This window comes from Dendrobates tinctorius, unplaced genomic scaffold, assembly GCF_039654945.1.
Source record: "Dendrobates tinctorius isolate UK_male_01 unplaced genomic scaffold, ASM3965494v1 ptg000211l, whole genome shotgun sequence".
Classification (NCBI taxonomy): Eukaryota; Metazoa; Chordata; class Amphibia; order Anura; family Dendrobatidae; genus Dendrobates; species Dendrobates tinctorius.
In genome coordinates this window covers 16,594,731-16,610,972 of record NW_027361878.1, presented here as the reverse complement: position 1 = coordinate 16,610,972, position 16,242 = coordinate 16,594,731, and the positions used below count along the sequence as shown (strand labels likewise).

General features: G+C 49.4%; 1 protein-coding gene across 1 annotated transcript in view; it reads left to right on the top strand.

Moving 5' to 3' along the window:
* Positions 1-9,407, top strand: part of LOC141058310 (solute carrier family 22 member 6-A-like) — a 32,570-nt gene extending 23,163 nt beyond the window's left edge. The window contains exons 6-9 of the mRNA XM_073554515.1: positions 6,547-6,761; positions 7,987-8,002; positions 8,527-8,730; positions 9,170-9,407. Coding sequence (XP_073410616.1) covers positions 6,547-6,761; positions 7,987-8,002; positions 8,527-8,730; positions 9,170-9,275 — 541 coding nt within the window. The 3' untranslated portion in view covers positions 9,276-9,407. The remainder of the gene's footprint in view (positions 1-6,546; positions 6,762-7,986; positions 8,003-8,526; positions 8,731-9,169) is intronic.
* Positions 9,408-16,242: the final 6,835 nt, after the last annotated feature.

Genomic DNA, 16,242 nt, shown 5'->3' with positions numbered 1-16,242 from the left:
AATGTATGTGTGTGTGTGTATCACCAACCAATCACGAAGCATCTTTCATTTTACCAGAGGCTGTTCAAAAGTAGCTGAGCTGTGATTGGTTGCTATGAGCAACAGTTTTCCCACTTGACAACACCTCAGCAGACACTGACATGGTGGGAGAAATCTAGCATCCCCGGAAACATAAGCTCCCAGCCATTGTCTGCCCCCCTGAAAGGAGCACAGAGCACATGACAGAAATGAATCCCTCCCCCCGCCCATATCCCCATCACACATCCTCCATCCCATAGGCACATCTTCCCTCTTAAAGGGATCCCCGGTGTGGAAGTCAGGGCAAATCCATCCAGCGCTTTGGTACTGACCCCAGGCTCTCTTAAAGGGATCTCCTGTATGGAAGTTAGGGCAAATCCCTCAGCGCTCTGACTCTGACCCCAGGGTTCTATTAAAGGGATCATTGGTATGCAAGTCAGGGCAAATCCACTCAGCACTCTAGCTCTGATCCCAGTCTCTCTTAAAGGGATCCCTGGTATGGAAGTGAGGGCAAATCCACTCTGCGCTTTGGTACTGACCCCAGGCATCTCTTAAAGGGATCTCCAGTATGGAAGTTAGGGTAAATCCCTCAGCGCTCTGATTCTCACCCCAGGCTTCTATTGAAGGGATCATTGGTATGGAAGTCAGGGCAAATCCACTCAGCACTCTGGTTCTGACCCCAGGTTGACGGGATGATGTGGGATATTAGGGGTAGTAGTCCGGTGGCTCTGGCTGATGGGATGATGTGGGATATTAGTGGTAGTAGTCCGGTGACTCTGGCTGACGGGATGATGTGGGATATTAGGGGTAGTAGTCCGGCGTCTGTAACGGGTCAATGTGGGATATTAGTGGTAGTAGTCCAGTGGCTCTGGCTGACGGGATGATGTGGCATATTAGTGGTAGTAGTCCGGTGGCTCTGGCTGACGGGATGATGTGGGATATTAGGGGTAGTAGTCCGGTGGCTCTGGCTGACGGGATGATGTGGGATATTAGGGGTAGTAGTCCGGTGGCTCTGGCTGATGGGATGATGTGGGATATTAGGGGTAGTAGTCCGGTGGCTCTGGCTGACGGGATGATGTGGGATATTAGGGGTAGTAGTCCGGTGGCTCTGGCTGACGGGATGATGTGGGATATTAGGGGTAGTAGTCCGGCGTCTGTGACGGGTCAATGTGGGATATTAGTGGTAGTAGTCCAGTGGCTCTGGCTGACGGGATGATGTGGGATATTAGTGGTAGTAGTCCGGTGGCTCTGGCTGACGGGATGATGTGGGATATTAGGGGTAGTAGTCCGGCGTCTGTGACGGGATAATGTGGGATATTAGGGGTAGTAGTCCGGCGTCTGTAACGGGTCAATGTGGGATATTAGGGGTAGTAGTCCAGTGGCTCTGGCTGACGGGATGATGTGGCATATTAGTGGTAGTAGTCCGGTGGCTCTGGCTGACGGGATGATGTGGGATATTAGGGGTAGTAGTCCGGTGGCTCTGGCTGACGGGATGATGTGGGATATTAGGGGTAGTAGTCCGGTGGCTCTGGCTGACGGGATGATGTGGGATATTAGGGGTAGTAGTCCGGTGGCTCTGGCTGATGGGATGATGTGGGATATTAGGGGTAGTAGTCCGGTGGCTCTGGCTGACGGGATGATGTGGGATATTAGGGGTAGTAGTCCGGTGGCTCTGGCTGACGGGATGATGTGGGATATTAGGGGTAGTAGTCCGGCGTCTGTGACGGGTCAATGTGGGATATTAGTGGTAGTAGTCCAGTGGCTCTGGCTGACGGGATGATGTGGGATATTAGTGGTAGTAGTCCGGTGGCTCTGGCTGACGGGATGATGTGGGATATTAGGGGTAGTAGTCCGGTGGCTCTGGCTGACGGGATGATGTGGGATATTAGGGGTAGTAGTCCGGCGTCTGTGACGGGATAATGTGGGATATTAGGGGTAGTAGTCCGGCGTCTGTAACGGGTCAATGTGGGATATTAGTGGTAGTAGTCCAGTGGCTCTGGCTGACGGGATGATGTGGGATATTAGTGGTAGTAGTCCGGTGGCTCTGGCTGACGGGATGATGTGGGATATTAGGGGTAGTAGTCCGGCGTCTGTGACGGGATAATGTGGGATATTAGCGGTAGTAGTCTGGTGGCTCTGGCTGATGGGATGATGTGGGATATTAGGGGTAGTAGTCCGGCGTCTGTAACGGGTCAATGTGGGATATTAGTGGTAGTAGTCCAGTGGCTCTGGCTGACGGGATGTGAGATATTAGTGGTAGTAGTCCGGTGACTCTGGCTGACGGGATGATGTGGGATATTAGGGGTAGTAGTCCGGCGTCTGTGACGGGATAATGTGGGATATTAGCGGTAGTAGTCCGGTGGCTCTGGCTGATGGGATGATGTGGGATATTAGGGGTAGTAGTCCGGAGTCTGTGACGGGACAATGTGGGATATTAGTGGTAGTAGTCCGGTGGCTCTGGCTGACGGGATGATGTGAGATATTAGTGGTAGTAGTCCGGTGACTCTGGCTGACGGGATGATGTGGGATATTAGTGGTAGTAGTCCAGTGGCTCTGGCTGACTGGATGATGTGGGATATTAGCGGTAGTAGTCCGGTGGCTCTGGCTGATGGGATGATGTGGGATATTAGGGGTAGTAGTCCGGAGTCTGTGACGGGACAATGTGGGATATTAGTGGTAGTAGTCCGGTGGCTCTGGCTGACGGGATGATGTGGGATATTAGGGGTAGTAGTCCGGTGGCTCTGGCTGAGGGGATGATGTGGGATATTAGGGGTAGTAGTCCGGTGGCTCTGGCTGATAGGATGATGTGGGATATTAGGGGTAGTAGTCCGGAGTCTGTGACGGGACAATGTGGGATATTAGTGGTAGTAGTCCGGTGGCTCTGGCTGACGGGATGATGTGGGATATTAGGGGTAGTAGTCCGGTGGCTCTGGCTGACGAGATGATGTGGGATATTAGTGGTAGTTGTCCGGTGGCTCTGGCTGAGGGGATGATGTGGGATATTAGGGGTATTAGTCCGGTGGCTCTGTCTGATGGGATGATGTGGGATATTAGGGGTAGTAGTCCGGCGTCTGTGACGGGATAATGTGGGATATTAGCGGTAGTAGTCTGGTGGCTCTGGCTGATGGGATGATGTGGGATATTAGGGGTAGTAGTCCGGCGTCTGTAACGGGTCAATGTGGGATATTAGTGGTAGTAGTCCAGTGGCTCTGGCTGACGGGATGATGTGAGATATTAGTGGTAGTAGTCCGGAGTCTGTGACGGGACAATGTGGGATATTAGTGGTAGTAGTCCGGTGGCTCTGGCTGACGGGATGATGTGGGATATTAGTGGTAGTAGTCCGGTGGCTCTGGCTGACGGGATGATGTGGGATATTAGGGGTAGTAGTCCGGCGTCTGTAACGGGACAATGTGGGATATTAGTGGTAGTAGTCCGGTGGCTCTGGCTGAGGGGATGATGTGGGATATTAGTGGTAGTTGTCCGGTGGCTCTGGCTGACGGGATGATGTGGGATATTAGTGGTAGTTGTCCGGTGGCTCTGGCTGACGGGATGATGTGGGATATTAGTGGTAGTAGTCCGGTGGCTCTGGCTGATGGGATGATGTGGGATATTAGTGGTAGTAGTCCGGCGGCTGTGACGGGACAATGTGGGATATTAGTGGTAGTAGTCCGGTGGCTCTGGCTGACGGGATAATGTGGGATATTGGGGGTAGTAGTCCGGTGGCTCTGGCTGACGGGATGATGTGGGATATTAGGGGTAATAGTCCAGCGGCTGTGACGGGATGATGTGGGATATTAGTGGTAGGAGTCCGGTGGCTCTGGCTGACGGGATGATGTGGGATATTAGGGGTAGTAGTCCGGCGTCTGTGACGGGATAATGTGGGATATTAGGGGTAGTAGTCCGGCGTCTGTAACGGGTCAATGTGGGATATTAGTGGTAGTAGTCCAGTGGCTCTGGCTGACGGGATGATGTGGGATATTAGTGGTAGTAGTCCGGTGGCTCTGGCTGACGGGATGATGTGGGATATTAGGGGTAGTAGTCCGGCGTCTGTGACGGGATAATGTGGGATATTAGCGGTAGTAGTCTGGTGGCTCTGGCTGATGGGATGATGTGGGATATTAGTGGTAGTAGTCCGGCGTCTGTAACGGGTCAATGTGGGATATTAGTGGTAGTAGTCCAGTGGCTCTGGCTGACGGGATGTGAGATATTAGTGGTAGTAGTCCGGTGACTCTGGCTGACGGGATGATGTGGGATATTAGGGGTAGTAGTCCGGCGTCTGTGACGGGATAATGTGGGATATTAGCGGTAGTAGTCCGGTGGCTCTGGCTGATGGGATGATGTGGGATATTAGGGGTAGTAGTCCGGAGTCTGTGACGGGACAATGTGGGATATTAGTGGTAGTAGTCCGGTGGCTCTGGCTGACGGGATGATGTGAGATATTAGTGGTAGTAGTCCGGTGACTCTGGCTGACGGGATGATGTGGGATATTAGTGGTAGTAGTCCAGTGGCTCTGGCTGACTGGATGATGTGGGATATTAGCGGTAGTAGTCCGGTGGCTCTGGCTGATGGGATGATGTGGGATATTAGGGGTAGTAGTCCGGAGTCTGTGACGGGACAATGTGGGATATTAGTGGTAGTAGTCCGGTGGCTCTGGCTGACGGGATGATGTGGGATATTAGGGGTAGTAGTCCGGTGGCTCTGGCTGAGGGGATGATGTGGGATATTAGGGGTAGTAGTCCGGTGGCTCTGGCTGATGGGATGATGTGGGATATTAGGGGTAGTAGTCCGGAGTCTGTGACGGGACAATGTGGGATATTAGTGGTAGTAGTCCGGTGGCTCTGGCTGACGGGATGATGTGGGATATTAGTGGTAGTAGTCCGGTGGCTCTGGCTGACGGGATGATGTGGGATATTAGGGGTAGTAGTCCGGTGGCTCTGGCTGACGAGATGATGTGGGATATTAGTGGTAGTTGTCCGGTGGCTCTGGCTGAGGGGATGATGTGGGATATTAGGGGTATTAGTCCGGTGGCTCTGTCTGATGGGATGATGTGGGATATTAGGGGTAGTAGTCCGGCGTCTGTGACGGGATAATGTGGGATATTAGCGGTAGTAGTCTGGTGGCTCTGGCTGATGGGATGATGTGGGATATTAGGGGTAGTAGTCCGGCGTCTGTAACGGGTCAATGTGGGATATTAGTGGTAGTAGTCCAGTGGCTCTGGCTGACGGGATGATGTGAGATATTAGTGGTAGTAGTCCGGAGTCTGTGACGGGACAATGTGGGATATTAGTGGTAGTAGTCCGGTGGCTCTGGCTGACGGGATGATGTGGGATATTAGTGGTAGTAGTCCGGTGGCTCTGGCTGACGGGATGATGTGGGATATTAGGGGTAGTAGTCCGGCGTCTGTAACGGGACAATGTGGGATATTAGTGGTAGTAGTCCGGTGGCTCTGGCTGAGGGGATGATGTGGGATATTAGTGGTAGTTGTCCGGTGGCTCTGGCTGACGGGATGATGTGGGATATTAGTGGTAGTTGTCCGGTGGCTCTGGCTGACGGGATGATGTGGGATATTAGTGGTAGTAGTCCGGTGGCTCTGGCTGATGGGATGATGTGGGATATTAGTGGTAGTAGTCCGGCGGCTGTGACGGGACAATGTGGGATATTAGTGGTAGTAGTCCGGTGGCTCTGGCTGACGGGATAATGTGGGATATTGGGGGTAGTAGTCCGGTGGCTCTGGCTGACGGGATGATGTGGGATATTAGGGGTAATAGTCCAGCGGCTGTGACGGGATGATGTGGGATATTAGTGGTAGGAGTCCGGTGGCTCTGGCTGACGGGATGATGTGGGATATTAGGGGTAGTAGTCCGGCGTCTGACGGGACAATGTGGGATATTAGGGGTAGTAGTCCGGTGGCTCTGGCTGACGGGATGATGTGGGATATTAGGGGTAGTAGTCCGGTGGCTCTGATGGGATGATGTGGGATATTAGGGGTAGTAGTCCAGCGGCTGTGACGGGATGATGTGGGATATTAGGGGTAGTAGTCCGGCGGCTGTGCCGGGATGATATGGGATATTAGGGGTAGTAGTCCGGTGGCTCTGACGGGATGATGTGGGATATTAGTGGTAGTAGTCCGGCGGCTGTGATGGGATGATGTGGGATATTAGGGGTAGTAGTCCGGCGGCTGTGACGGGATGATGTGGGATATTAGGGGTAGTAGTCTGGTGGCTCTGGTTGATGGGATGATGTGGAATATTATAGTGAATGTGGCTATGCGGAGTGGGCGGGGCTCTACACTCAGCTTTATATATATATATAGATATAATCATTATAATTTGTCATAACTAACCGTAGTTAGTTACTATGCCCGGGCAGCGCCGGGCTCTTCCGCTGGTGTGTGTGTATATATATATATATATATATATATATATATATATATATATATATATATATATATATATATATATATATATATATATATATATATATATATATTTATTTATCTGAGTTGTGTTATCACTTTGCTTCTTTCAGGTTTTCCACTAGTTTTGCATTTTACGGTCTTGGCATGGACTTACAAAATTTTGGTGTTAATATTTTCCTGTTGCAATTTATCTTTGGAGCCATTGATTTGCCATCTAAGCTGGCGGGTGCCATCCTAATGAGCTATACTGGGCGACGAGTGACGCAGGCCGCTTCCCTGATACTGGCGGGTGTAGCATTGCTATGTAATGCCTTCGTGCCTCAAGGTGAAACTATCTGTCATTTTATGTTAAAGTTCACTATAATAAATAATAATTCTGGTATTGTAAAATCCAACATCAAAAATGGCAAAATTTTTGCTTTTTTTTTTCTGTAATTTCCTAATATACTTTTTAATTAAGCAATATAGAAAAAATCTGTAGTTGCTATGCAAGAAGCTGCTGTTATTGATCAGTTATAATTATTGATTTTTTTGTGTCCAGACTGTAATGTCCGGCTTGGCCACTGTCAAACTTGAAAGCCTTATATAAGCTCAAGTCGGTTCGGACATCATGGTCTGTACTCGGACTGTGAAAGTCAGACCTGTCAAATCGGTCTTAGTATTGTAATTCCTTGTTAAAGAGAATCTGTCAGCTCCAAAAACACCATCACGTCTGGCCGGCATACTGGAGCAGCGGCCAGTCATTCAGGAAGCAGTTACAGTCACCAATCAATACACTGTCATCACTCCCATGTACTTTGATTGACAGCTGACTTTGCAGAGGGTTGTAAACCAACCAATCATGTTGATGTTTATTTGTTTATTCTAGGGACAGGAGCAGGTGACCGGACATTCTCTCATTGGGGCAATTTATGCAAATCACACCCTGATAAGAATGTGATCATAGTGTGATCAAATGCTCTCAGATGAAGAGAAGACGTGGAAAAAAAGTCTCCGTTTTGTGAAGTCTTGGAAATCGGACTGCACTCAGATGTCATCTGAGTGCAGTCTGCTTGTTTCCGCGCACTCATTGACTTGCATTGCCTAGTGCAATCCGAATATCATTTCAAACTCAAGCAAGCAGTGACTTTTCTCCTTGGATAGAGGCTGGACAGATATCGGTCTGAGATGGTTTAGTGAACCCTGCATTGAGCAGGGGGGTTGGACATGATGACCCTGGAGGTCCCTTCTAGCTCTAACAATCTATGGTCCAAGGAAAAAAATCGGACATTTGCGCTGCCCCATAGACTAATGTTGGTCTCAGCGTGATCCTATGTCTTGTCGGATTGCATTTGTATCTAAAATACGGTCGTGTGCGCCTGCTCTAAGAAAATGTCATGAATGTAAGCTGGTTCATTCTGCAATATCAGACACAACCCAAGCAGATTTCTGAAAGAAAACGACCATATATTTTTTTAATCACGTGCAACTTTTTTTCCTTTTATCAGGGATATCAGTTTAGTGCTTTTTTGAATTATTTCAATTTAATTTCTCTTTTTTTTTTCTTCCAGATGTGAAGATGGCACGGTTAGTGTTGGCTGTGTTTGGCAAAGGTGCTCTGGCCTCATCATTTTGCTGCGCTTACATATATTCCAGTGAGCTGTTTCCTACTGTCATTAGGTAATGTCAGACATCCATAAGGCGTATGGCAGCCTCGGGGAGGCCAGGTTCCATAAGGTGTATGGCAGCCTCGGGGAGGCCAGGTTCCATAAGACGTATGGCAGCCTCGGGGAGGCCAGGTTCCATAAGGTGTATAGCAGCCTCGGGGAGGCCAGGTTCCATAAGGCGTATGGCAGCCTCGGGGAGGCCAGGTTCCATAAGGCGTATGGCAGCCTCGGGGAGGCCAGGTTCCATAAGACGTATGGCAGCCTCGGGGAGGCCAGGTTCCATAAGGCATATGGCAGCCTCGGGGAGGCCAGGTTCCATAAGGCGTATGGCAGCCTCGGGGCATCCCTGCGTTGCACTACTACCCTCTTTTTTGCCCTGTGGGAATCCAGCATTATAATTGGATCCATGCTGCTGCTAATTCTTGTCCTTCTTCTCTCTTGCAGACAGAGCGGGTTGGGCGTTGTTGGCATGAAGGCTCGAGCAGGCTCCATGGTGGCCCCTCTGGTGTTGATGCTGTCGGAGATTTCTCCCATTTTCCCCCCTGCTATCTATGGCATTGCTGCCATTATATCTGGGACAGCTGCGACATTTTTGAATGAAACATCCAACCAACAATTACCAGATACAATAGAAGAAGTGGAAGCCAGGTAAGGTCCCTCACCCCCCCACCCCGAAAAAAAAAAGCTCTTTACTTGGTACCTATCTATGTAACGGTGGTGGAACGCATGACTCATGAGGTTCCATGACGAGTCCCTTGAACTCATGGTTCGCATGGAAAGTTATAGTTTAGAAGAAGTTATCCACCTTTGGTGGCAACTTTTTTTTCTTACTTCGTTGTATATTTGCTTGGCTAAAAATAATTTGTAGATTTGGGATTCAATAAAAATTTTGCACCTTTTTTTTTTTTTTGCCTTTGTGTTGTCCTGTATATGGCTGGCTGCGGAATGGGTTAACTGAGAATCTGTCAGTGAGCTCATTCTGATTGTCCAGTGAGAGCGTTTATAACTCTTATCTGTCTTTTCTGAGCTCCTCTCAGCTGACTTGTACATAAACTCGACAATCATTTTTTAAATTTATTTATTGCAGATCTAAAAAAGAATTACAAAAGGTCATCTATAAAGAAGAGGTTCCTCTTACCCAGAACCAGAAACAACATCTCGTTCAAAAAAGACATCTGATAGACACCGTGTGATTACCCCAATATTAGGACCCTCCATAAGATTGGTATTAGAGGATGTGGACACCTGTGAAGGACAAATTCTTCACTCGATGCATGTATTTAGTGCTGATAATCATTTTTGCAATTAAAAAACGTTGCACCTTTTGGCTTTTGGAATCTCTTTTGTTTCCATGAACATTTGCTGGCTGCAGAATGAGTTATCTAAGAGTCTTTTTTTGAAGCTCCTCTCAGCTGATTTATGACCACAAAGTTCAGCTCAACTTTCATGTGGCCATAATTCAGCAGATATAGAGTTATCAGAAAGAGCTCACTAACGCATTCTTAGTTAACTCATTCTGCAGCCAGTGCAACACAAAGGATTTATAAGGCAAAATAGCAAAAATGATTTTCAGCTAAAAATACATATGGGCCTGAAGGTGCACATATCTTTTAGGCCACGTTCAGTTTTTGGTCAGTATTTTACATCAATGTTTGTAAGACAAAACCAGGAGAGGGAACAATCAGAAGAAAAGTATAATAGAGACCCGTCACCACTTCTGTGTTTATCACCCACTCCTGGTTCTTGCTTACAAATCCTGATGGAAAATACTGACCAAATACTGAATGTGTGAACGTGGCCTAAAAAAAGTTATTATAATTTTCACTATGCCATGAATATGGCAAAACATAAAAAGAAAACTTATCCACCACTTGTATGTTTCATACTATAGAGAGGAGTAAATCACATTTAGAACCACAGATTATTTTATTTTTAGCAGAAATCTAATGCAACATTTTACAAAACCTAACATTGAGTGGTAGCCCGGATAGGTTTGAAGGCTATAAAGAGGATCTCGGCCCCTTTATAGTGAAAATCGGTGGTGATCCCAGGTCATAGAGTTCATCGATGTTCTCTTCCGATACATATTTGACATTTCTAAAAACTTATTTCAGTTGGAGTTCTCCTATAAGTCACTTTTTTGAAACTCACTTCCAAGCTTTGAACTACCTGCAAACCACTTATGGCGGATGACTCCGGATGTCCAAGCGGTTATGGAGGTCTGGCGGAGTCGCTCACTATAGGCTTAGTGACAAAAATGTATGCGGCACCATTTTTGGTCACAGAATATTTTATAAGCTCAGAATAAAGTTACAATATTTAGAACACAAGATACTTTTTTGCCAAAAATAAACTGCGAGTAAATATTGCACTTGCGCGGCACAGTTCTCAGAAATTATGACCTAGAGAATAGTATTTTATTATTCTTTGTCTGAAAACAACACAAGTTTATTTAGTGTTACTATTCCGTCCTCAGCTAAATGCACGGGGCTCATATAGCTTATACGGGTAGCTAAACCGCTATACCGGGGGTCCAATAAGAAGACTGTACACGATGGTATATAGATGCACGGTGAAACTACAAATAAGACATACAATGTAATGAATCAGTATGGATACATCAAAATACATATATACAGACTACCTGCGCTAACAGGGGAGCTGACTAAGGAGGGTGATCTAGGACAGAATTAGATGAAATGGGGTGATTACGTACCGATTGATGCTGACACAAGGGGAGGTGGAGAAATGAAATGTCCACATGAAGCAGGCTTGGCAGAAATGGGCGACTGGACAGAGAAAGGGGGAAGTCTTAGACCATGATGCTATGCAACTTACCCAGGGTGCATCAGGAATTGGAGGGAAATCAAGAATGAAAATGAAACTAAGGTACAGAATAACACTGCAGTTATATCTTTTGGCCTCTAGATGGAGCTAAGGGAACAATAAATGTTAAACTGTATAGCAAACTGAGCATTATAACTGAATTTATGTAAGGGAAATAAACAGTTAAGAGTCATTCGTGTCGGAGACAGAACACTCCCCGTCTGGCATTGAACGGATGCCACCATTCTTATCCTGTGAAGACAACAATAGGACCAGCTCAGTCACTGGTCTGGAGAATGTCTTGGGTCCATCTCCTTTGGCCATCCTCAGTTCGACTTTGCGGACATGGCCATCTTTACTCGGGAATGTAGCAGTAACTAGTCCAAGTGGCCAATGGTTCCGATGGGCCTGGCAGTCTTTAACAAGGACGAGGTTACCAATCCGAAGATTAGGCCTTGAAGATTGCCACTTTGTCCGTGGCTGCAAGGTAGACAAATATTGCTTGCGCCACCTGTCCCAGAATGTATTGGCTAGACTTTGTATCTGCCTCCATTGGTGCTTGTAGAAGTCCTTAGCATCGAATCGTCCTGGAGGGGCACTGGATAGTCCTGTTTTCTGGGTTAGAAGAGTAGCTGGAGTCAGTAACAAGGGCTCCTCAGGGTCATTACGTTGATTATAGCTGCGGCTTCTGCCATGAAGGTGGTTAGACTTTCGTGGGCAAGTCTCGCTGCTCCTTCTTGAAGAAGAGTAGAGTCAAGAATTCTTCGTACTAGACCAATCATTCGTTCCCAAGACCCACCCATGTGTGAGGAGTAAGGTGGGTTGAATGACCAGGTGCAACTTTGGTCACTGAGGTACTTCTATGGTCTAAATTTGAAGGTATGCCCAATTCCTTTGCTGCACCAATGAAGTTGGTACCTCTGAACGTATATACTTGATAGGACCACGGATGGCAATGAAACGTCTCAAAGCATTGATGAAGCTTGAGGTGTCAAGTGACTCAATGAGCTCTATGTGGACGGCTCTGATTGACAGACAGGTAAACATGACGGCCCAACGTTTACTATTGGCTTGTCCGCCTCTCATATGACGAGTAACAACTGACCAAGGTCCAAACACATCGAGACCAACGTTGGTAAAAGGCGGGTCTGGGCTGAGTCTATCTGCTGGTAGGTCAGCCATCTTTTGGGTTTGAGTGGAACCACGAAGCTTACAGCAGGTAATACATTTGTAGATGACACTACAGATGAGTTTTGTTACACCGCTCTGCCATATTCACCCGGCCTCCGCTCCCACGCCGCTCCAGTTCTGCCTCCAGTGCTTCTGCCATCCTGCTCCAGTCCAGCCTCCAGTGTTCCTGCCGTCCTGCTTTCAGTGTTCCTGCCATCCTACTCCAGTCCTGTCTCCAGTGTTCCTACTCCTGTCACTCTTTACTCCAGTCTCAGTCTTACCCCTCTCGGTACCGGCTACCGTGGTACTCGAACCCCTGGGCCTGCTCATAACGGTCCCTGTATAGGGGTCGGCTCCACCTGGCAGCTCGCCCGGGGTCCCTCGGTGCCACGGTCCAGAGGGTCCTCTCCCGGAGTCTCCTGTTCCAGACGACCCACGCTAACAGTACGATCAGGCTATGGACTCCGCCGGTACTACGGCTGCTACCCAGAAAGAGTTGCTATTCCTACGGGAGAATCAGGGGCGCATTATGTCAGTCATGAAGTCGATGGACACCCGTTTGTCGGCCTTACACGTGGCCGATCCTGGAAATGCCACTCGGCTGGCCAGTCTCCAACAGGAGCTGGGTCAGCAGCAAGATACTCAAGCCCACATTTTGTCCTACATGGCCTCCTTTGATAGTCGCTTGTCGGCCCTCCAGGCTGCCACTGCAGTGCTGACTCCTCCTCCTGCGTCTACTGCTCCCGACGCCTCGCCAAGCCGCCTCGTTTCACCTGGGATCCTAAGCTCTGTAGGGGGTTCTTAAATCAGTGTAGTCTCCACTTTGAATGGCTGCCGCAGCAATATCCCTCGGATCGGGCTAAAGTGGCCTTCATCATGTCCCATCTGGAGGGAGAGGCCCTCTCTTGGGTAAACCCGCTCTGGGATCGTGACGACCCTGTCGTCTCGAGTCTCCCGGTTTTCCTGGATACGTTTCATAAGGTTTTCGATGAGCCGGGTCGGTTAGCCTCTCTCACTGAGTCACTCTTTAACTTACACCAGGGCTCTCTCACGGTCGGACAGTACGCTATTTGCTTTCACACTATCTCTGAGCTCAGCTGGAGTAATGCGGCTTTGGTGGGGGCATTCTGGCGCGGTCTTTCTTGCAGAATAAAGGATGAACTTGCAGGTTGAGATACCCTGTCCACCTTAGAGGACCTTATCTCGCTGGCTACCCGCATTGACCTGCGCTTCCTGGAGCGCGCTCGGGAGTCAGCGAGAGATAGGCGACCCTCCAGGTCAGTTTCTCCTTTCACCCGTCTGCCAGCTCCTGTTTGGTCGGGTTCTCTTCGGGTGAGTCCATGCAGATAGAACATCTCAGGTTGGCCGAGTTGCGTCAGAGAAAGAGACGGGCACAAGGTCTGTGCCTCTATTGCGGTGATTTGTCACACTATGTCCGCACCTGTCCTAAGAGACAGGGAAATGACTCCACCTAGGTCAGGTAAGAGAGGCCTTCCTAGGTGATGATCCCTCTCAATCCCTTACGATTTCTGTGCTTTTGGTTTCAGGAGGGAGGCATGGTTCCAAGGTGGCCTACGTGGATTCGGGCTCAGCGGGTAACTTCATTCGGCCGGAAGAGGTGGACAAATACCAAATTCCTGTAGTCACTCTAACCCAATTCAAATTGCCACCGTGGATGGCAAACCGCTACAGGTGACCGTCACCTTGGTCACTGAAGAGGTGGAGTTGCAAGTCGGAGTCTTACATCAAGAGAAGATAGCCTTTTACGTTTTGCCTAAGCTCTCTCACGCCATTCTACTCGGTCTACCATGGTTAAGGACTCATCAGCCTGTTCTCGACTGGTCTTCAGGGGAGATACTCCGCTGGGGGCATCCGTGCCAAGCTCGCTGTCTGACTCCTGTCCGCCTGGCGGCCGCTCCTCGGTCACCTCCAGACCTCCCGGGTCTTCCTCCAGCTTACAGCTCCTACGCTGATGTTTTTGATAAGAAGGAAGCGGAGGCCCTCCCTCCACATCGCCCGTTTGACTGCCCAATTGAACTTGTTCCCGGTTCAACCCCTCCAAGGGGCAGAATCTACCCTCTGTCTCCCGCAGAGACCACCGCCATGTCCGAGTACGTCCGAGAGAACCTCGCCAAAGGCTTTATACGGAAATCCTCTTCGCCCGTGGGAGCCGGGTTCTTCGTCCGAAAGAAGGACTGAACTCTACAGCCGTGCATTGACTATAGGGGCTTGAATGAGATTACCATCAAGAACAGGTACCCTCTTCCACTCATTCCGGAGCGGTTTGACCGTCTCAGAGGGGCTCAGTTCTTTTCCAAGCTGGACCTCAGAGGAGCCTACAATCTGGTCCGTATCCGTGCAAGTGACGAGTGGAAGACCGCTTTCAACACTCGAGGTGGCCATTTCGAGTACCTTGTCATGCCCTTCAGTCTTTGCAATGCTCCTGCAGTCTTTCAAGAGTTTGTCAATGAGATCTTCCGGGATCTCTTGTACTCTCGTGTGGTCGTGTACTTAAACGACATCCTCGTCTTCTCGCCGGACCTCTCGTCCCACAGAAAGAGTGTCCGCCTTGTGCTTCAGCGTCTTCGGGAGAACCGCCTGTATGCGAAGATCGAGAAATGTCTCTTTGAGCAGACCTCTCTGCCGTTTCTGGGATTCATTATCTCCGACACTAGTCTAAGGATGGATCCTGAGAAGTTGTCTGCCATCCTCAAATGGCCTCGCCCCGTCAGATTAAAGGCGATACAACGATTCCTCGGGTTCGCCAACTATTACCGGCAATTTGTCTTCCACTTCTCCGCGATCACAAGACCCATTTCTGCGCTCACCCGTAAAGGGTCTACTTCCAAGGATTGGTCTCCTGAGGCAGAGGAGGCCTTTCTGACCCTAAAACAGGCTTTCTCCACGGCTCCGGTCCTGCATCGCCCTGAGAGCGATCGAGCTTTTGTACTCGAGGTGGACGCTTCCTCGATGGGTGCCGGGGCGGTACTATCCCAGAGAACCGCCTCCTGTCGCCTGCACCCTTGTGGCTTCTTCTCGAAGGCCTTTTCTCCATCCGAATGTAGCTACTCGATCGGCGACCGGGAACTTTTGGCCATCAAGTTGGCCTTGGGGGAATGGCGCCACCTCCTGGAAGGAGCTGTCCATCCTTTTGTCATCGGACCACAAGAATCTGGCCTATCTCCAGTCTGCCCAGAGACTTAACCCTTGCCAGGCCAGATGGTCCCTATTTTTCGCCCGATTTGATTTTGAGCTCCGATTCCGTCCTGGCAACAAGAATTCCAAAGCCGACGCCCTGTCCAGGGTCTTCCAGCCACACGAATCCACGAAAGAACCTTCGCACATCATTGATCCCACTAGGATAATCACCGTGGCTCCGGTGAACTGACTTACTCCCCCACCTGGCAAGACGCTTGTGCCAGAGAATCTCAAGCAAAAGGTTCTTCTATGGGGGCACTCCTCCAAACTGGCCGGCCATGCCGGAACTAAGACCCTTGACCTTATCACGCGTCACTACTGGTGGTCCATGCTTCGCCAAGATGTACTTGACTTTGTGGCTTCTTGTCCATCCTGTGCAAAAAACAAAGTGCCACGGAGACCTCCGTCCGGCTTGTTGCTTCCGTTGCCAGTCCCTACGGTTCCTTGGGAAAACATCGCCATGGATTTCATCACCGACCTACCCTGCTCTGCGGGCTGCACAGTCATCCTGGTGGTGGTGGATCATTTTTCCAAGATGGCTCACTTCGTCCCTTTGCCCGGTCTTCCCTCTGCGCCGGAGCTGGCCAAAATCTTCATTCGTCAAATCTTCAGACTTCACGGACTACCTCGACGCATTGTGTCTGACCGAGGGGTTCAGTTTACCTCCAAGTTCTGGCGTTCGCTTTGTAATCTCATGAACGTTTCCCTCGACTTCTCGGCCTACCATCCACTGTTGTGAGTTCATTTTCCCCTTCACCGTCGATGTCTGATGAACTCCCTCTTCTGGTGAAGGAAGGTAGTGAGGCAGATTACCAAACACCTGGTCTGGTAGATGATGACTGGGTAACAGGAAATTCTGACTGGATATAAGGCAGCCGACGCCCTTCTGAGTCGCTGGTGATTTCTCTGCTGGATTCTTGGAGACCAGTCTGATTCCAGCTTCCCAAAGATAAGTTTTTGCTCTGC